The sequence below is a fragment of the Poecilia reticulata genome, chromosome 11, assembly GCF_904066995.2.
Source record: "Poecilia reticulata chromosome 11, P_reticulata-male-v2, whole genome shotgun sequence".
Lineage (NCBI taxonomy): Eukaryota > Metazoa > Chordata > Actinopteri > Cyprinodontiformes > Poeciliidae > Poecilia > Poecilia reticulata.
In genome coordinates, this window is record NC_088840.1 from 1,059,107 (window position 1) to 1,080,262 (window position 21,156).

The following is a 21,156-nucleotide window of genomic DNA, read 5'->3' on the forward strand; positions in this document are numbered from 1 at the left end:
GCCAAACATATGAAAACAGCTGCAAAGGTTTATCCTAACTGAATAACATGAAGTGATCTCACAGCAGAGATATGCCATCATAAAAAACTTACGATATATGCGCAGCGTGGACTAAAGGCAAATGTGCCACACACGTATATGTGAGTGCTGTTTAAGAACTGCAGAACTCGGATGAAATTGGGACAGTCCGCCTTAAAAACCCAAACAGAAAAGTTAGAGTTGAGACGATTCAATAAAACCAGCTTCCCACTGATAACTAACTGGCTGGAAAATGTAAGGTTATTTAGTCCATACAGGAATTTAGTGCATAACTGCAAATCAACACTTGCCATTTTCTTGCCCTTCATGGAACACTCTTCTAGGTCTTTTTCAGAAGGGCTCCAGTCCAGCTACAAAAAACAACAGATTCAGTATGAGTGTAATATCCATATCAACCACCAGAAGGTGCAACAACAGGCAACATTTATTGTGTCACTGCTTGTTTAGGACAAAGGAAAAAGGCTGCTTCCATGCAACAATGATCCCATAATGTAAGAGTAACAAACATTTCAGTAAAGAAAACATCAATTTTCATAAATTCTCAGAAGCAAATCAGAGTTAAAACAGCAAACCCAAAGAACAGGACCTGACTGACCATCTCAGACGATCCTAAACCGTCCAGAACCTATACCAAACAGCTCAGTGTTTAGTTTCTGCACTGAACTGCTGATGATGACTGAGTCAGACTACCAGAGGCTTCAGCTTCTGGTGAATGTATGGCACCTAATCACCACTGAACTGTTGTTCTTTATATGCTGTGGCATTACATGACATAGTGATATTAGTGACCAGTGTTTGGCATTGTTACGTTGCAAACAGCTCAGCCTTTGCTTCACTGTGTTGCCATGTACTGCAGTGGCACTTTGCACGGTTGAATTGTGACTTCCAAAGGAAACTTAATGTGGGGCTCATCCTAGGTTTTACTGAATTAAACTTAATGAAACCACTAAAAGGTCCATTAAATTCATGTACATAAGTGGCATCCAAACTTTTTGTCACATGGACCAAAATCGTTAAGTCAAAAGTACTTACTGGCCAAAATTTTTTTTTTAAATCACAAAAGATTTACAGTATTTTTTTTTTATGCTTAATGATAAACAAATCATACAATAATTCTAAAAAAAGTTAGTTTTTTGTTGGAAAGGGAAGTTTAAATCATTGTAGAACTTTGAGTTGTTCACATTATTAAAAGAAATAAACCCTGCTTGTAAATTATTTTGGGCTCAAATGCAAACAAATATTCACCCTGTTAACAGCAGTAAGACCAGGATTTGGGTCACTCTCTTTATTAAGTCAGGTTTAACAAATTAACTCAAAGCAGATTTGGGCTCTCTAGAGTCTAAGTAGAAGTCAGTTGATAAATGTCATCATATTTACCATCAAATTAAACAGAAAGCATGGTTGTTAAAAACAAATACTTTGTGTTGTACTTAATAAATTCCATTGTAGAAAATGTAATTTGTCAGTCTTAATTTTGATCTAATTAAAGAAAAAAAAAAGTCTCCATCTGCATCAACCACCTGTTTTGGCGGGCCACACATAATCAGTGAAAAGGCAGCAAATGGCCCCTAGATCGCACTTTGGACACTCCTGATCTACATGCTCAGGAGTGATTTATTGCTTATCTTACTGAAATCTGTGAGAAAAAAAAACAGTAAAACTGTTTTTATATTTTATGGCCCAGTCAGTGGTGTTTGGGGTGGCTATAAACACTTCAGATTTTTTTGTTTTTTCACAGGGGATGTAAATGTAAAACATCTCAGCTTTCAAAACTGACATTTCTCTCATTTTCTGCAGAACAGGGCTCTTTATTTCTCAGTTCAGTTGGAGTTTCATATGGAAACAGAGTGAAACTTTCCAGCATCAATTTCCTTTTCTACATCAAAACTAGTGGCAGTAATAAGTTCTTACAACAGTCAGTCAATCTAATTTAATTTAATCTTTATTTTATCTGGATAAAAAATAATTGCGATTATAAATCTCTTTTCCAGAGAGTCCTGGCCAAGAGGCAGCCACAAATACTACACAAAAACACAGAAAATGTCAGGCTATAAAAAACAAGTACATCATTACATAGAACTCAAAAACTTTTTGCTGGTCCCCTCACCTTGCTCCTCAGGAGAACAGTGTCTTTATGACCAACATCCAGCACTAACACAGCATCACGTGCTCCTACATACAGCTTTTCTCCATCCTCACTGAGAAGAAGGGTTGTGGTGTTACTGAGGTCATGGTTGCTGAAGCAGGTGAGACGTCTCCCAGGGCTACCTGTTATTTAACACACAGCAATAAGTCTCAGTTAAGAACAAAATAAAAGCGCTAAAGGTATAAACAGATGGGGCCTCTTATTGGACAGGAGACCAAACAAAAGCTTACATGATATTGAACTTAATCATGTCAGAGAAGTCAGAAAAGATGAGATCAGAAAAATGATGGACACAAAGTTACTGAGCAATAAATCACCAGCTTGATATCCAGGAAAACCTTTTAAAATAGAATCTTAGCTGGTTTTCTGCACAGCATACTGAATGAATCCTCATCACAATGTAAGTGTCACTAAGCACCGTTTTGTAGTGATGGGTAGATGAGGCATCATGTATCGTTTCGACCCATAGTAAAACTGTGTCGATTCTGAGTCGATACTGTGTCACTGAATACTGACACCTGCTGGACATTAAAAATTCCTACAGGCAACGTAGTGATTTGATGACCTCCTAGTCCATACAATAAGATTTAAGTCTTTGTATTTTATAGAATATTATGTATTGTACTATGTCATATCTTCAGTTAAATTTAAAATAGATTTGATATACAATCAATAAAAATGTGAACATGTACCATAAAGTGAACATTTAAGTGAACGTGTTTGGAATGAGGATCCTTGTGGACTGTTTTTTTCCCCCACAGATTTTTATTCAAAAAAAAAAAAAAAGGTTTTACAACATTTTGAAATTTAGCCTGTTACGCTTTTTTGACAAAACTTCTCCTGCTGTAGAAAAAATGAAGTAAACACTACATTTACAGCGAACCCTTGTTTTTCTTAGGGGTTGCATTCCGAAAATAACCCGTGATATGCGAAATCCGTGAAGTAGTTACCTTTATTTTTTACAGTTATTACACAGCATAAATAAATACTCGACATTAAAACCAAATAACAAAACCTGTTTTCAGATCAGCGGATGTGGTGTGCATCAATCGGGCCTTAATGTGATCCTGAGTCATGTCATTAAAGCGTCTCATCCAAGCTGCTTTGCGAGATTCACAGGGTCTCGTCAAACGAGCCTCCGGTCAGGTTTTGCTGCCTCTGGCCAGTTTTTTTTCCAGCTGGCATTCAAAGTTTCAGTTTCCATCTCCTGAACGGCCAGTCTGTATTAAATACCGTAACGTTATTGGCACTCAGGTAGAGAAGAAGCGCGGAGACTGTTTTTACCAATCATAGGGTCAATCAGGACGCAGAACACTGTGGAAAAAAACTGCACAAAAAAATCTGTGATACCTTGAAAAGTGAACCGTGTTACAGCGAGGGTTCACTGTATATGAAATAATTTATAAAAAGCAACTGAGTAATTTGTAGAATGGCTGTGTTTGAGTTTATCCTAGGTGTATCTGGGACTTCATTCTCATGCCTGGCCTCATAATGCCTCAGCATTGAAAAGGTGGATTTATTTAAATAAGACAGTTTAGTCAAACATACAGTATGTGACACTTAACCTGCAGAACATAATATGAAAGTAAACTAAGAGTCAATTTCAGCTGAATTTAGATTCAGATAGATCAAGTAGAAACTGATAAGAACCGGATGAAACAACAAAATGAAAACAAATTTATTTTCCAATATAAGATCAAAATGGTCTCACACTGCGGAAACCTTTTGTTTAAGGCTGCTCCATAGTTGACACTGTTCCATAAAAGATCAAGAATTCGTTTGGCAAATGCTTTTGACAGATTGACAGATTTGCTTCCTTATAAACCCAGTTTGGTGCTTTTTATGTCCTTTCGAAACAGTTCCTGTATCGGTCACATGACTTGCTGAAACCAGTACGCGCACCAACACGGGTTTTGGTCTATGGGCTTGACACATGCGCCGACGCATCGGTGTTGACGGACCCATCACTACCATTTTGGAACAATATTTGGTAGACTGCTACAATTTCTATGTCATGCATTTATGCTCTGCATCTCAGTGATATACTTGGCCAGTAATCAGGTCTTCAATGTCCAAACCTGATGAACATTGCTGGTGGCTGTGACACAAAAGCTCAGAGTGTGATTGTACATTGTGTGATTGTAAAGAAAGAAAAAAAACAACAGACAAAATTGGGAATATTGTAATCATCACAGTTTCCAGCAATAATAACAGAAATATGTCGTACATGTCTTCCTGATGTTGTACAGACTCGCCTCCAGAAAAAAACTAAATGTTTTGATATTTCGCACACATTTTGAGTTCTGTATTCTGTCAAATTATTTCAACCCTCATACTGTAAATGGTTTACTGCATTCTATCATAATTCCAATGATTTCCATTTTCTGAAAGCATTGGTAGGCTTCAGTTACATAGTTCTTCTCAAATAGGCTTATAACTAAAATGATCTTTTAAAAGGGGAAGTGTTATGTACTTTCCAGACATATAGTGGCATTTCAAAGCACAATCAAGTAATTATATTACCTTCAATTGCTATACATATGCTGTATATATAAAATATGAATTAAAATAAAATTGACTTTGTAATTTAACACCTTAAAATTGGGCCCTTGTCTCTTTAAAAACGCAGACTGTTTCTGAAACTCCGCCATCAGGAAGTCATCATAGCCTTGTTCCTCTATTAACACCTTAATGTGTTTACCAGCATTGCACAGAGCTTGTATACTGAGCGGTTCAACCAGGTTTTTGCTAATTGGTCCCCCCAGGCGTTTTGCACAGCTGAATGGTTGCCGTTGGAGATTCAAGGATTTCTCAAATATGAATGAAAGAATCAAGGCAACACTCCATTTTGTTGAGGGAATAACTTTACAACATGACGCAAAGCTCAAAAAAGTCATTTTAACATAATACTGCCCCTCTAACCTGTTAGTGCCCAACACTGCTTTCCTTCATCTCAGTGCCTCTGTTAGCCTCTTCACTTCACTTAGAGGCACGATGCTTCACTCCTTTAAAGTGAAGGGTAAAGCGTTCGCTGTCTTCCAGAATCAGCCCATCAATCATGTGGAACACAAAGACGAGGCTTCACTCACCCATTGGGAAGGAGACTCTGGGAGTCAGCCTGGCCAGACATGGGTTAAGCAGAACCAGCAGGGTTACGGTGAGATGCAGCAGGCAGTGACTGTCCATTGGCTCTGATGACGTGGACAGTCAGAAGGCGAGAACTGGATTAGATGACCATCACACCCTCAGTCTCAGCAGGGAGGAATTGTAGCTATACTGGAACCGCAAACCATCTTCAGACCTGCAACAGAATCAGAGACACATCACATAATTTTCTGCCATGTTCACTAAATCGTCACTGTTTATTCTAGTGTTTAAAGTCATGTTCAGAACGTTCTTATCAAGAACAACTACTGACTTCTGTCAGTTCATTTCTATGCAGTAAAATCTGAAAAATCAACTTTAAACAGGCACAGAAACTCTGTGTTTAATAATTATTCATGATTATTATAAGATGACTGTTAGTCCTGCTATCTTGGTGCTGCTGGATTTACCTGCAGTCTTTAATACAGTGCTTAACAACTTTGTTTCACGTCTGGACTTGCTTGTCGGGGCTAAAGGCCCAACCTTGAAATGGATGATGGGAATTTCACTGCAGAGACATTGTTGTGGAGAACAAAAACGTACAAAATAATAAGTAAAAGCATAAATTTATGTATGTTGTTTGTTTTTCCTTTTCCTTATACAAGCGTTTCTTCTTCTTACATTTCCTTGTCTCCTTTTCTTTTATTTTTCCTTATGCATTTCTGCCTTATTATGCAAATGAGGAGTGTGGATAGATAGAGGCCTAGAAAACGAACCAGAAGCTGATATCCTGGGCCATTTTCTGTGTTTCCCATAAGGAAACATGGTGATGGACCAACACTGAAATGGTAAGCTGTTTCTCTGTCGTTCCAAAACAATGTTATCACTTACTTTAATAAATGATTTTAACTCGGTTTTTATGGTCATTCAAGATGATTCCTCCTACGCAGAGTCCAGGGCAGGGCCGTGCAGAGACCACTAAAGGTGCTCAACAACAAAAAAAGGGCACATCTAACCACATTCTAGGACAAAATATTAACAAAGCCACACAGCTTTCAGAGTTCAATAAACAATGATAAATTACAAAAATGTCCATCCATCCATACAACTATGCATATGTAAGATATTTTATTAGTAATTTATTTCTGCAGCTCTATTTTGTTCTAGGAAAGTATTGTAATATTCAAACCCACACTTGCAGTGGAGATGAAGATGGTCCATTCAGGAAAGCAGAGCTGCAAAAAACTTTAACGTGGAACTGCAGAAAAACGAAAAACAAAAAAACAAAAGCAAAAATTGAATTGTTAATGCTTGTCACCATGAGAAAAGAGAGTTTTGCTTAAAAAAAACTTTTTAAAAAATTTAAATCACACATTTTTGACTCATGAAGTTAACTTTCTTTTTTGCAAAACAAACTTATTTGCGCTTGTCAGAAAAATGTTCTTGCTATTCTAAGTTTGTTTGTGACTCAAAATTTTGCTTGTGATTCTCACATGATGTCGTGAGCAGGGCCTAAAATTACAAAAGGTTTCTGATGCGTGCAAATAAATGTTTATGTTTGGTAAAAATGAGTTATTTAATTTTAAAAAAGTCTTTTAAACAAAACTTTTTCTTTTAAAGGAATCATTACAATTCCAAAAGTTTTGATTACAATTTTATTTTACTTAACTGAGGTTAGTTTTTTTTTCCCATTGAATAATTGGGAAACAAATTTAACTTCACACTCTGCAAACCAGACCCTAAACTTAGTTCATTATTTCCATCATGGTAATTCAGAGCAAGTTATTTTTAATTCTATATTAATATCCTTGTTGGACTATTGTTTAAGTGTTATTCTCCTTCAAGATTGGAAAACAAACAGCAGCACCAGCTTGCTTTGCCATGTCTGAGTAACTTTAGTGCAGGACTTAGACTTTTTCTGTTTCTTGTGTGAAAATCAAAATGACGGTTTCCCACAATCCACAGTATTTGTGTTAAAATTCTGCCCTTTTTTCTATTCTGTTTTTAAATATTGAGTCACGCGACTTTACTTTGATTGTCTGGCTCACTTTGCTGCTGCTGCACAGAAATTTCCCCAAGTTTCAATGAAGGATGGGACAATACTGGATGCTTCTATTCTATTTTAAATACAGATTGGGGTGTCTGGTCAGAGCTAGCTGGAGTGCCCCCTAGCGGATGTTTTAAATAACACTTGTGTGGCACAAACTATTTTCTATAAACTTGTCCAGCGTTAGAAGCAGTGAGCACAGAGTTGTGTGTTTCTATAAAGTGTGTTAAGCTGCTAAAACACTTGAGTTCAGATGATCACTCTGTTGCTTCACAGTCTGAAGGCCGTAAGCGCAAAGTGCTGATTTTAAACTTCACACCAACAACAGCCACATATATGCTCATTTTATTCCGTGTGGTTTCTGTAACTTTATTTTTATTGTTATTTCTTGCAAAACAACGCCCTTACATTCTGTATATTTCAGTACCGATACACAGACAGTTAGTTCAGCCTGGTCTTACTGTGGCTCTTCTCCATCGCAGCCTTCCTTTCTTTCTCATGTGACCGCTGTTGTCTGGCTGATCCTTTGAGGTAGACCTGCAGCCATCCACTTTAAGCAAACCGCAGAGCGGTTTTACTGATCAATCTGCCCGAAACTGCCGACGGTGAGCACAAAGCATCTGCAATTGCTGAAAGCTACGATAGCAGCTGGAAAACCGGAAGTTGTTGAGAACGTGCTGCAGGAGGGCGGCATCAAGACCGCTGCTATAAACATAGACATCAATACGTAGACCCCTCATGGAGCGCTGAGTCGTACGTAAAAGCGTCCGCCATCTTCTATGTGGCAGCAGGGCGATCGGAGCTCCTTAAGTTCTGTGCTGTGTGGACTTATTTCAACCGTTTTACGAAACAATCTGGATTCATTAGGATTAGTTTCCCCAGGTAAGGATGAAAGATCAGAATTACTTGACTTTGCAGCCAGAAATTCGCTTCTAAACAACCGGAAAATATTTTAGAGCTAAATTGGCCCGAAATAACTGCTGATTGTTAGCATAGGAGCTAACGTTTTCATACTGTTTTCTAATGAGAGAGCTGATGAAAAACCGCTGTTAGAGGAGAAATTAAATAAAGACTAGGGGATTTAGTGAGGAAAGATCAGTCAGGATCAGAGCTGGAGCTGCTGGTCTTCAGTCTCTGTTTCACAGCTCAGCTTCACCATGTCGATATTTAGCTATAAAGATGCTACGAGTCAGAGCCCAACATGCTGAAAATGTCTTTTTATGAATGTGAAGGAAACATGTATTTTCTATTTCACTTTTGGATAATTTCTCTTTTATTCTTGGCTTTAGCCTGTGAACCAGGACGTCTCAGAAGTCATTGAGTTCTCCCAGTGTGACCAGCAGACTGAAGCCCTGCCTGTGACCAGTGTTCCCAGTATAATAAATACATGTTTTATTCTTTCACTTTTTGTGTATTTTTAATACACAAAAAGTGTATTAAAATACTTTTTTTAATACACAAAAAAGTGTTAATATTAATGTATTAATACATTAATATTAGCGTATTATTATTAGAGTATTAATATTACACTAATATTAGTGTATTAATGTAGCTTATGTAATGAAATACAAATAATTTACTATGTTAGAATTATTTTCACTCTTTGCTGTCAATAGCAGAGTTGACATACTGTAATAAATATTTATTCTCTGGAAAAAAAGTAAGAAAAATATGTAGTTTAATTTTTGACAATGACTGATTTATAAATCAAAAGTAATTTCTCAATGTATAAAAAATACATGAAAATTATTTATTTCTTCTCTTGAAACGTTAAATGTACATTAAATTATGGAATTATGTAAATATATTCTTTAATAAAACACTGTAAAACCGTGTCTGTTCATCAATTTCAATATAAAAATTATCAGAATCATTTATATCAAATAAAACATTGTGCTCTTTATTCAGAAATGCCCTAAAACAATTAATAGTCACATCAAAAGTTAGAAACGCACTCTTTAGTGATTTCTTTAATTGCCAAATATATTAATGTCTGTGAGAAAATGTGTCAATGGCAGGTATTAACTTAAAATACTTTGTAGAACGGCACATTATAAAGTTCGGTCCATTCACTTGTATTACCTTACTGGCACATATTCCACATTCAACGGGCCGGCCCGCCAACATTGCATTTGTGATACAGAACGGATTATTCAGTTCAGTTTACTTACACTGCGCCAATTTACAACAAATTTCATCTCAATGCACTTTACAAAAAATAATTTCAATTCATTTATATATTCCAACTTATTCTAGTTATCAATCAGTACAGTGTGCACCGGGGCCGGTTCTAGCCATGGAAACATGAGGGGGCAGGTGAAAATGTTAAGGGGGCGTCATTATGTATATTAGGGGTTGGTGGACTTCATATATTTTAAGGTGGACTATAAAATGATAAAAGTTGAGTAGAAGTCGACTCCTCGCAGGGATGTAAGTGAACTTCACATCAACTTACAGGCCAGGCACGTGCAGAGGGGGGAGCTGGGGTGCTTGAGCATCTGCACTTTTTCCTCCTTGCCCCCAAGTGCCCCTTTGGTCAATTTATTTTTATTTATTTATTTATTTATTTGGTATTATTATTTCCTAAGCCCTCTTCTGACACATAAAAACATGCTAAAATTCTTTGCTTTTTTGTTTCTTTTTTGTATAACATAATAAGCCGGTCACCTTGTTACCTTTGACCTTTTGCCCGTGATGCATGACGCAATTGCCTCTCGCGCAGTGTGATAAGGTGGCTAACTGCGGAGCTCAAAGTAGCGAATGTTCCAGATTACCAAGGGTGTAGGAACGTTCTGTCATTGGGGGGACGCATATCGGCAACCTGAAAGATCAGTAAATAGCTTGAGCAGAAATGTCAAACAATTATGCCATCAACACATCAGTAATGTGTTACTCTAATCTGACCCTTGTTTCAGTAACAAGTATTCTAACATGTTATTATTTACAATCCAATAATCAGATTAAAGTTATGCATAGTATAATGACCGTCATTCCAGGATGAACACTCACTTTAGCATTTGCCTCACAACTAGCAAGCTAAATACTCTGGTAGCACAGACAGGCTACCAGATTCTGATATATCTTATTGGTCAAAAGACATTTGATTATTGGTCAAAATGCATTGATATAAATTGACTGGTAACTGAACTGGTTCTACCTCTTTCTAAAACCAAAGTAGAAAACAGCTCATAAAATAGGACTCAGCAGTTTTAAACTCAGTACAGCAGTTTGACCAACAAAACTAAAATCTAAAAAACAAGTTTTGTTCTTCTTGAACATCTCTCTCAGTGCAACAGTTTGATCAACAAAATAAATAAAAATGATACTTTTCACATCTAACAGACCTTTAGTTCCTCACTGTTAACTCAGTCTCACTTCCAGCTCTGCATTCAGTAACTTACCAAACATGAGCCATAAAAACACTGAAGCAAAAAACCTAAATGTTTGTTTTCCTGTCATTTTCAGCTGCAAACATTTAACTAAAATATCTAGCATTGCGTTTCTGTCTCTGCCTCCCTCTGACTCTCTGCAGTCTGATGTTCCTGCATGGATTCATGGATTTACAACAGACACTACAGTAATGTACTGTAATGTCAGAATGTGAACTAAATATAAAAAGTATGTTTTTATCATACAGAATGAGAATTTAAACAACTTAATTTTCATATGTATACATTATTATACATCTCAACTCCATTTACTGTGTAGCAAAAATGTTCACTATTTTTAAACCTCTCCTCAAGCACTTTTCTTATTGTCTCCTATCCATTACCCTTATAGTGTGGAAATAATGAAAACAAAAATTGAAACATTGAAAGAAATTAACCTGACATCAGTCTTCATCTGTTCTCCTTTCTGGTTTTATTGTAATTAATATAATTTTTTATATCTTCACACTCTGAAACTCCACCTGGCTCTCCTATGTCTTCCCTGATCTGCTCCTCTCATAATAAAATAGTTTAGTTTATTTAAAAATTAAAAACAGTTAATACATATTTCAATAAACTAAATGAAGACCTCACCAGAGCTTCATCACCTTTCTTCAACATCATTCTAGCACTGCTGTTCTCCTAAATATTTACATAATATAATATAATATAATATAATATAATATAATATAATATAATATAATATAATATAATATAATATAATATAATATAATATAATATAATTTAAATACATGTTAAGTGGTCGAGTATGATCAGGTGTTGCTCACTTTAAATAATAAAAAGGCTAATTTTGCTGCTGTTTCAGTCTCATTCTAAATCAGTGTTTCTCAACCTTTTTCGGCCCAGCGCCCCCCTAGCCTTTATCCAGGTCCCTCACCGCCCCCCATCAAAGAATTTGTAAGCTACTTTGCACTGACAATTATTTTATTATTAATGTTACTATCATTATTGTAGATGTTTTGAATCGGCGCACCGATTATGTTTTCCCGTACACTTCAGCGCCTTACGCTCCTTCACCTCGCGCACATAACGGGGTAAATGCGAGTTTTGCCCTAAACGTATCGGCGTCTGAAGGAGGGGGGAAAGGGGGGGAGCGTATGTTTCTACACTCCTTCGTGGGGGCGCCGATTTATGTTTTCGCATCCACCTGAATAATGTGTAGTTGCGCCCCTACCCATGGAACTTCAACAATATTATATTACCTTTTATCTGGAAATAGTGTCTGTTTATTCTTGCCATACAGTCTCTGTATTAATTATTGCTCGAAAGGTCTTGCCATACCAGTTTATTCCTCCGTATTTACTTTAGTTTCTTAGTTTATTCTTGCATTTTGTTCTTCATTCATTTCCATTTAGTTTCATTTGATTAGTATTATCCTCTCTTGGTTTATTGCTATGTCCACTTTAGTTTCTTTACTGTTGCTACATTTATTTGATCGTTTATTGACGCTCACCATCAGTAATCTCATCACCTGCTGTGCCTCCTAATCATCATGTGTTTCACATCATGTGTTGATTTTTTCCCTGTTCAGCGTCGGATTCTCTGTTTTTATGCCATAATTCACATTTAGTTCGTCGCTCCGTTTTGCCCGCTTCTCCTGTTTGAGTTTAGCGCAATGTGCGCGGCGGTTTTTTTTTTTTTTAACTCCCTAAGGTGCAGGGCGATCGGGAAACATATCGATGGGGAAAAGGCAGACTGACATGAACCTTTTAAAACAACGGAAACAATTTCGGTATTCTGATTATTGAAATTTAAAAGTGCTGTGGTACCGTTGTTCTATCACACCCGTTTCATACCGGACCACTTACACCACCGGTGTTAACGCTATAAAATGTACGCTCTCTATCGTGGTATCACCCATGGAGGGATTTCTTTATTTAAATGGGTTCATTTTTCAGAGGGATACAGTCGTAGTAATTACATGTTTATAAGAGTGATTTTCGGTTGTCCTTCCATGGAAGCGGGCAGCTTTCAAACGGACAAAAAAAACACTTTTTAATATAAGTTGCTGCTTTGACATGATCACAGAACTGCCAAAACATATGTAGCCCACATAAATACCAGACAAAGTGAATGAATCACAGCAGCGTCATCAGCCGGTGTAAGGCTGACCTGATGCGGAGAGGAGCTGCGCCATGAAGCTACAAACACTGAATGGAAGAAGAGCTGCCATCAATACAGTTGCAGCCAAGCATGATTTAATGTTACACAATACAGTTTTACCAAGTTGCTCAAAGTCTAAACTGGTATTGTTGTGGATTTAAGGTGTAAAGTTTACCTTCGACCAAACGCCCCCCAAAGGCATCCCAGCGCCCCCCTTTTGTAAAAATGTCCGCCAGCGCCCCCTGCCGTCCTCTGAACGCCCCTTGGGGGGCGGCACCGCCCACCTTGAGAACTGCTATTCTAAATCATTGTGACTAGACTAGCTAACTTTTAAACAAAGTTAGCAGTAACATTTTGGACATGTGACTATTCCAGAATTAAAACGGCTTAACCAAAAAGATTTAGTTCTATATATAAAAGTAAACTGACAAAAGATGTTATAAACGAGCGATATTTATGGCAACATTCCTGACAGACAGTTTACCTCATTTAAACGGAGTTTCTCTGACTCTGTCTGCTGCTGCCTTTACTCTGAGCCGTTCAGAGGGGGGAGGGGGAGGAAGCGCTCTGCTGAATGCGCTGTTATGCGCCTTCAAAATAAAAGCACGCGAGAGGAAGATTTTAAAATTCTTCGCAACTACGGTGAAATAATTGGGGGGTTTAATGTGACTCTCCAATATTGGGGGGGACATGTCCCCCCGCTTCCTACGCCTATGCAGATTACAGAACAGTTTTGGTGAATTAAAAACAAAAAAACGTTTTTGGTGAATAAAGTGAAGTAGACTTGCTTCTTGTCAGATGATGGAAAACATTGAAGTATCGTTTCTGCTTCAGCGCAGAGTAGCGGTTTAAGCAGAGAGGTAATGAAATACAACAGACACTGACATGCCTCTGCGTCTGCTTTTCTCTGAAGAACTACTGAGTGGGAGGAAACAGCCAGGTGAGGAGAAACTGTTCTTATCTATCGATTCAGTATTTTTATCATATAGACATTAGGCTGTTGTTGTTGTGCTATTAGCTAGCTGCTACCTAACGACTTTGCTAGCAAAGCAAAATAACTAAAAAGCTTCTTCCCTGTACCGTTAATGATATCAGTCATTCTTCAGTATCGCTTATGCAATAAGGGCACATCGCCCGTCCAAAACTTATCTCCATAATGGATATATGTCCGATCTTCTAATTTCCCTTGCTTCATAATGTACATTTCATTTATTCTAGCGTTAGATAAATGTATCTTGAAGGAGAATAACACTTAAACAATAGTCCAACAAGGATATTAATATAGAATTAAAAATAACTTGCTCTGAATTACCATGATGGAAATAATGAACTAAGTTTAGGGTCTGGTTTGCAGAGTGTGAAGTTAAATTTGTTTCCCAATTATTCAATGGGAAAAAAAACTAACCTCAGTTAAGTAAAATAAAATTGTAATCAAAACTTTTGGAATTGTAATGATTCCTTTAAAAGAAAAAGTTTTGTTTAAAAGACTTTTTTAAAATTAAATAACTCATTTTTACCAAACATAAACATTTATTTGCACGCATCAGAAACCTTTTGCAATTTTAGGCCCTGCTCACGACATCATGTGAGAATCACAAGCAAAATTTTGAGTCACAAACAAACTTAGAATAGCAAGAACATTTTTCTGACAAGCGCAAATAAGTTTGTTTTGCAAAAAAGAAAGTTAACTTCATGAGTCAAAAATGTGTGATTAAAATTTTTTAAAAAGTTTTTTTTAAGCAAAACTCACTTTTCTCATGGTGACAAGCATTAACAATTCAATTTTTGCTTTTGTTTTTTTGTTTTTCGTTTTTCTGCAGTTCCACGTTAAAGTTTTTTGCAGCTCTGCTTTCCTGAATGGACCATCTTCATCTCCACTGCTAGTGCGGGTTTGAATATTACAATACTTTCCTAGAACAAAATAGAGCCGCAGAAATAAATTACTAATAAAATATCTTACATATGCATAGTTGTATGGATGGATGGACATTTTTGTAATTTATCATTGTTTATTGAACTCTGAAAGCTGTGTGGCTTTGTTAATATTTTGTCCTAGAATGTGGTTAGATGTGCCCTTTTTTTGTTGTTGAGCACCTTTAGTGGTCTCTGCACGGCCCTGAGTAGAGGAGCATGTTGGTGGCTCCGGCCAAACGTCACGAACAGCCCAACAACCTGAAGACAATCTGCTAGTGAGTGGACATCTCTTTGGTGGAGTGCAGAGAGGAACTGTCTCTCATCAACAGAAACAGAAACTGGATAAGAAATGATGGATCTGAATATCAGGTTGGTTTGTTATGTATTGTACATATCTGGCAATCTACCCGTTTAAAGAAAATGTACTCTATAACATTACATGAAATGCATGCTTTACTTCCTCCACCTTGTACTTTAAACAATTTCATGCATATGGTATTGAAGAAAAATGTATTAAGCATACTGCATTTTGTATTGCACAGCTGATATGTTAGACCATTTGATAAGAATATGTGAATGAAAGTGAGATGTGAAACATGCACATTATTCCACATTGTAATATATTTTGTAATTATGGTGCATATTTTGAAATAAATGCATTTGAGAAAATCATTGCCTCTTTATTAAATGTTTATTTTCCAAAGAATTTTTAAAAGTTCAAACAATAAAATACCTATTTAATATTAATTACAAATAACTCTTAAGAAGTTAAAAAAAATACTCTGTGACAGTTAATATTAAGATCTAACACTGACTTAGAGTTAGTAAGTGTTATATTATTAACTCCAGCAGATTTGATATCTGGCACTTTATAAGAGTTAAGGTACTAACTCTCCAAAGAGTTAAATTAACACTTTCTGGTGTGAACCCATATAGACACTTTAAAGTTTTGAAATCAAATCTGACAGTGTTAATCTGGGCCTGTTGGATTTGCTGTGTCTGTCGCCTGACATGAGGAGGGTTAGGAGGGTTTTACTTAGAATTAGAAAGCTTTGCAAAAGTATTGCAATAAAAATAAGGATCATTTTATTAAGAAAAAACTAAAGTTTTTGAGACCAGAATGCCAATAAACATCTAATGTATGCTGGCATACAACTAAAGATCACAAAATGAAAACAAAAAAAAACCCAAACAAACTAGAGACCTAGAATGAGCACCTGATAGGTACTGATTTGTTTCCAAGTCCATTACATGTTATGTTTTTAAATTGGTCCCAAACTGAATGTGGGTGTACCTTGTGTTGAGTAGCTTGTTTCCTGCAGAATTGTCTGAAGAATTATTAATCTGAATTCATCCACACAGTTTCTCCGCAGTTTCTTTAAATTTTCACCTCTTCCATTAGCTCCACACACAAATAAGCTGTTCAAATGGAGCTGGTGAAACCATTCTGCACAGCTCCCTGTTGGTGTTCTACTTACAAAAGTCTTTGTTGGAAGACAGTACCTTCTTGGTTCTTTTCAAAGGTAACTCCACTTCTCCATTCATCTTCATCCCAAGTTCATTTCACCTGCCATGGCTCCCAGTTACATCATGGAATTCCAGAATAGAGTCCAAATGTAGGTTCACACAACAGTATGAGGAAAGGACAGCTGCAGGGAATAAAGCTTTGAGGAGTTTTACAATGAGTGCGGTGAGGAATGAAGTGTGTAAGATGGCTAATAAGGAGAAAAGAAGCTTGGAGAGGATTAGCAGTGACCTGGAAACAGCCTTGTGGTTACAGGCTGTGTCCCTTCTAGTGTCAAACATAAAACTGCTGACACATGGTTGACATTGAGCAAAAATATGAGTCCCTCCATGATGTATGTGAAAGACCGCCGACTAGAAAAACAAAACCGTGTTATAAAAATTGTTCAGAGAATCAAGGGTCATAATAACTTTAAAAATTCATCCATCATTTGCATTTATGTGCTTATTCTTGCAAGGTGGCAGGGGGCTCGTACTGGGAACACTGGACTGGAACAGGGAGGCCCAATGTCTCTGTTAGTCACTGGACCAGAGGCAGGGTCAACCTGGACAGACTGCCAGTTTGTGACAGGGTTATTAGGGCAATCCTAATAACCCTAACCCTATTCAAAACTAGGGCAATTCAAAGTCACCACTTAACTAGCAGCCAGGGTGAAAGGACAATAACAACACCCGTAGGAGACTCCATGCACAATGACTTCAGCTTTGAAGCTATTAAGGCACCAGTAGCACCAGTGACTGTGGAACCAAACACTTCACCTAAAGTGTAAGACAGAAAGTGTGTAAGTGAGTGTGGAGAAGATTTCTTTGAACTAACTGTGCTCATTAATTATTAAGCACATAGATTGTCCAAGAAAAAAATCTTCTAATGAAATGGTGGAATCCAATGCATCACTTTCTCTGCACATAATTTATTATACTCATAACTTCTTAAAACCATCAGATAAAGTTTAATGACATAAAAGTCAGTTATATTTAATCAGTGTAGATTACAAATTTTCTCAAACCTCCAATATCCTTTCATATTCACAATTACAAGATCAAAACCAAATAGTAAGTAACAAATTAACTACCGTGAAATAGAGCCATGTTATAATACTGAAGGCAGCTTTTTTTACATTAACTGATGAACAGCCACCTGGTCATTTACATTCCTATCTAACCAAATTTGCACTGAGATGTGACCTGAAGCTTCTCTGCCTTATGAATTCATTATGACTGTTTGACCAGCTTTGCTGCACATTTTACTAGAGCCATGATGAAACTCTATGGATTTTGTGCCGCTATTGTTCTACTGTCTTTGGCTGAAGGGTGGAGTGCTGGTAGGATCCTTTTTACTTTCTGAATAAACAAAATGTAAATGTGTTTTGATTTTTCATATCTGCTTTTACTTGGACCATTTGATTTTTTTTTTAAAGAAAATGTAGACTTTACAAACATAAGAGAAACCGATAACAAAATGACTTCAAGAGGAAACCTTAGTTCCATTCACATTTAAATGTAAATGGAGTCATTTTTTGAACCATGCCATGCTTTCACCTGTTAATGTTAGTTGATTACTGCAAACGTTCTGGACATTTTCTAAGAAGAATGCTGAAAGTAGTATACTTAGAAATGTAGAAATTTTCTTAATTTCTTCAGCCTTACCCAGACACTTACACTATTATGTTACCAGTATATGCCTAACCCTGACCTCGAACTCAACTGAAACCTTAACCAACCCCTGACCTAGAAACAGTGCTTCTTCGTTCAGGGCCCAGTCGTTGAGCCTTGAAATACTATGTTGCGTCTTCCCAACATAGTATTTGTTGGAAAAATGGGGCTTTCAATGTATCAAATACAAGGCCACACCCATGCATATCGCACACACATGTGCTCAAAAGAATGACTTATGAAGGTATGTAGACAGCTTAGTCCTTAAATAATATCCTTAAAAAAGCCTCACAGACTCACAGGAGATGTTGGTCCTAATCTATCATTAATTGATTCAAAACAGTTTTAATTATCTTTTAAAAATATAAATATAAAAGAACAGAACAGCATTCTAAAGCACTTTCACTGAAACTTTCTATTTCCTAACAAAACACTACTATAAGGAATTTGAATAAGCTGACTGTCAAAAAAACAAAACAAAACAAACAAACAAAAAAAATCTCTATGACTTAACATTACACCAATTACCCAAACATGGAAACAAGCAAATGAGTTTCACTCACAGATGACTAAGCGGGCTATTTAAGTTTGAAAAAATGAGGACCTCTGGCGCTCCTGAGCAGAACTGCACATTCAAAATGGTGTCTGAAAATAAGGAGTGATTGTTTTAGCTCTAACCACGATTGATATGCAAATATTAAATATCTGAAAGTAAAACAGAAGATGTGATTATGGTTTTCTTTAACTTGGTGTAACAGATAATCTTGGGCAGAAATAAGGGTTTTTCTTCCCTACAAATATCCTTGATGTGAACACTATGTTCTTTCACATTTAATTTCAGCTGGGTTTTTGTTTTATTTTTCTGTTCTGACATATTTTTACCATAAACTGAAAAATAAGATATTTTATTATACATCTAAATGTATAATTTCAGATCGAAAACATGAGCGAACACACCCGAGCTTCATCCCCCGAGACAGGTAAGCAGTGCTGGTCTTTTTTTTAATTTAAATCTGGCAATATCTGGTAAAACAGTGGCACTGTTTAAAAATGTAACAGCAAATCGCTATGTAAATGAGAATAAAGAAGAATATATTTCAAAGATAAAATATTTCACTGAACATGTGGATTTTATTAACTAAAATGTTTGCATCAAAGTCCACATAACCACAGATTTTGTAAATAAAACAAAACATTTCATACACAGTGGCTGTCTAACAAATCTCATGTGACCTTTAGGGAAGATGACCACATTTCCAGCCACCAGACTGTCATTATAATGGAGGAAGACCCTGCTGTGCTTGAATCAGCAACTTATCTGTTTGAGAGGAATCCATATTCCTCCACTTTGATGAAGTACCACAAGGGGGCACTGCATAAGCTAAGAGGTGGTCATTTGATTAAAATCAGAAGTTATGATATTGTACTTGTTGGCCATGGTAGAGAGGCTTCCACAGGAGAACTCTACTTGGCTGGTTATGGTGCAGAGGAAGTTGCTAGATTGGTTTCTAGCCTGAAGACAGACACCCTCATTGATACCATTGGCACCATCAGCCTAATCAGCTGCAACCTTGGAAATAATCAGATCTTTGCCATGAAGCTGCTCCAAGCTCTCCGATCTCTGAATGTGGCAACAAAACTGCACCTACACAAAACACTCGTATCAGTCTCCTCTGATGGGGAGATAATGAGCGGACGAGGGGGTGTCTGGAGGTCCCATGACTACAGCAGTAGAGTCATTGCTGAACTCAGCCCAACAAGTGACCTGTTGACAAGGCAAACATTTGGCTGTGCAGGTTCAGTATTTCCATTCTATAAAGGAAATGTTCTGTATTTTAAAAGTCTAAAGTGGCCAAGATATCCTCAAATGTTCGTCCCAATGGAGCTGCGCAAAAAGTACCCCTCTATTGACTGCTTGGAGGGGCTCACTTGGAGTTTGTTCTTTGAGGAAAATGAAAAAAGACGCGCTCCAGATTATATCCCCAACAACGACCACCTAAAAGCTGTTTGGCTTGAAGTGACAGAAGAGAACAGCATTGTCCTTAAACATATCTCAAACATACAGGACCTTCTTGTGGAGATCCGCTACAGTGCTAGAGAGGAAGTGGCCTCAGAACAGTATTATGTTCTAAATGACTGCATATATAAAATACATGGGAAAAACTTGAGCACAAGTCTGGTAGGAAAGTTTATGAGGACTGACAATGAAGCTGAAATTGAACTATTTCGTCAGACTTTTGGTGACCAGCAAGGGGAATCTTCCCTGCTGGAGCTGCAGCAAGGCCTTAAAGCATCCAAATTTACTGACTTCTGCCGCCAGACATTTCAGTTTCAGCAGTGTACCTACAACTGTGAAAGGTGGGGGCGTTACTTCATGGCAGCAGTTTTCTCGGCATCAGTACGCAACTTCCGAACCTTCTCACTTTTTCTGATGAGTGTTATCGGCTGTGAAGTGGGACACACTCGAGGTACTGACAGTGCCCTGTGCACAGCGTTTGTCGGGGATGACCACCCCATGATTACTGATCAGCCCTGGCCTGACCACCTGAAGCGAGGATTCTATGGCTGCACTGTTGACAACTATGAAATGGCACCACAAAACAGACAGATCTGGCTGGATCAAGTTGTTGCGAAGGAAAATGCTCTGTACATTAAATCAAAGCAAATGATGGATGCTGTTAATCACAATGACCAAACTGAGTTGGAGATCTTTGGCAAGATTAAAGTCATGAACAAGTATGTGTTTTCATCTTATCTGGAATACTTTCGTGGTACACCTGAAGGCAAGAAACTCAAGAGAGGATGCACTCCCTCATTCTATGAGAACTAAAATACACAGTTTTAATATGTTTGGATTAGATTCAATTTGAATAACCCAGCTAGTGCTAAGACGTCTCCCACGCTCTGCATTAAATAAACACTTTTATCATTAAACTTTTATTATATCTTCCTAATTCATAGCAGATTAGTTAACATACATATTATGACATGTTTGTCACAGGCTTTGGAATTCTTCTACTGCAGTCTTTAAAGAATAAACACTGGGAATGAAGTTTTGTTTTGATCATTTTTTGGATGCAAGTACTTTTGTATTATTAAAATGAATTCTCCTGGTTTCATAAAGACATTAGTGCATTAAAACATAAAAATAAACAGGAACTGCATAAAAGAAAAAGCATGACAGGATGTTCATGAGG

The 21,156-nt window shown here is 37.1% G+C and overlaps 2 protein-coding genes and 1 long non-coding RNA gene across 8 annotated transcripts in view; 2 read left to right on the forward strand and 1 right to left on the reverse strand.

Annotated features, from left to right (window-relative positions):
• Window positions 1-16,459, reverse strand: part of sema4ab (sema domain, immunoglobulin domain (Ig), transmembrane domain (TM) and short cytoplasmic domain, (semaphorin) 4Ab) — a 36,746-nt gene extending 20,287 nt beyond the window's left edge. Inside the window, exons 1-8 of one of the 6 annotated variants that reach the window (XM_008421201.3) lie at window positions 7,778-8,015; window positions 6,463-6,527; window positions 6,161-6,247; window positions 5,740-5,837; window positions 5,275-5,486; window positions 2,147-2,307; window positions 330-389; window positions 93-191 (exon numbers count right to left, since the gene is read on the reverse strand). In XM_008421201.3, the coding sequence (XP_008419423.1) occupies window positions 93-191; window positions 330-389; window positions 2,147-2,307; window positions 5,275-5,371 (417 nt within the window). In that variant the 5' untranslated portion in view covers window positions 5,372-5,486; window positions 5,740-5,837; window positions 6,161-6,247; window positions 6,463-6,527; window positions 7,778-8,015. Of the gene's footprint in view, window positions 1-92; window positions 192-329; window positions 390-2,146; window positions 2,308-5,274; window positions 5,487-5,739; window positions 5,838-6,160; window positions 6,528-7,777; window positions 8,016-16,285 lie in introns of those variants that run through there. The other 5 variants (XM_017307604.2, XM_081612215.1, XM_081612214.1 and 2 more) reach the window with 5 other exon arrangements.
• LOC145553583 (uncharacterized) lies at window positions 8,058-9,149 on the forward strand. Its single transcript, XR_014089619.1, has 2 exons — window positions 8,058-8,198; window positions 8,606-9,149. It is a non-coding gene; the product is annotated as an uncharacterized LOC145553583 (long non-coding RNA).
• Window positions 16,460-18,899: 2,440 nt separating the features above from the next.
• On the forward strand, window positions 18,900-20,901 carry LOC103471926 (uncharacterized). Its single transcript, XM_008421207.2, has 2 exons — window positions 18,900-18,939; window positions 19,199-20,901. Exon 2 carries the CDS (start codon window positions 19,239-19,241, stop codon window positions 20,787-20,789), a length of 1,551 nt encoding a protein of 516 aa, XP_008419429.1. The 5' UTR covers window positions 18,900-18,939; window positions 19,199-19,238; the 3' UTR covers window positions 20,790-20,901.
• Window positions 20,902-21,156: the final 255 nt, after the last annotated feature.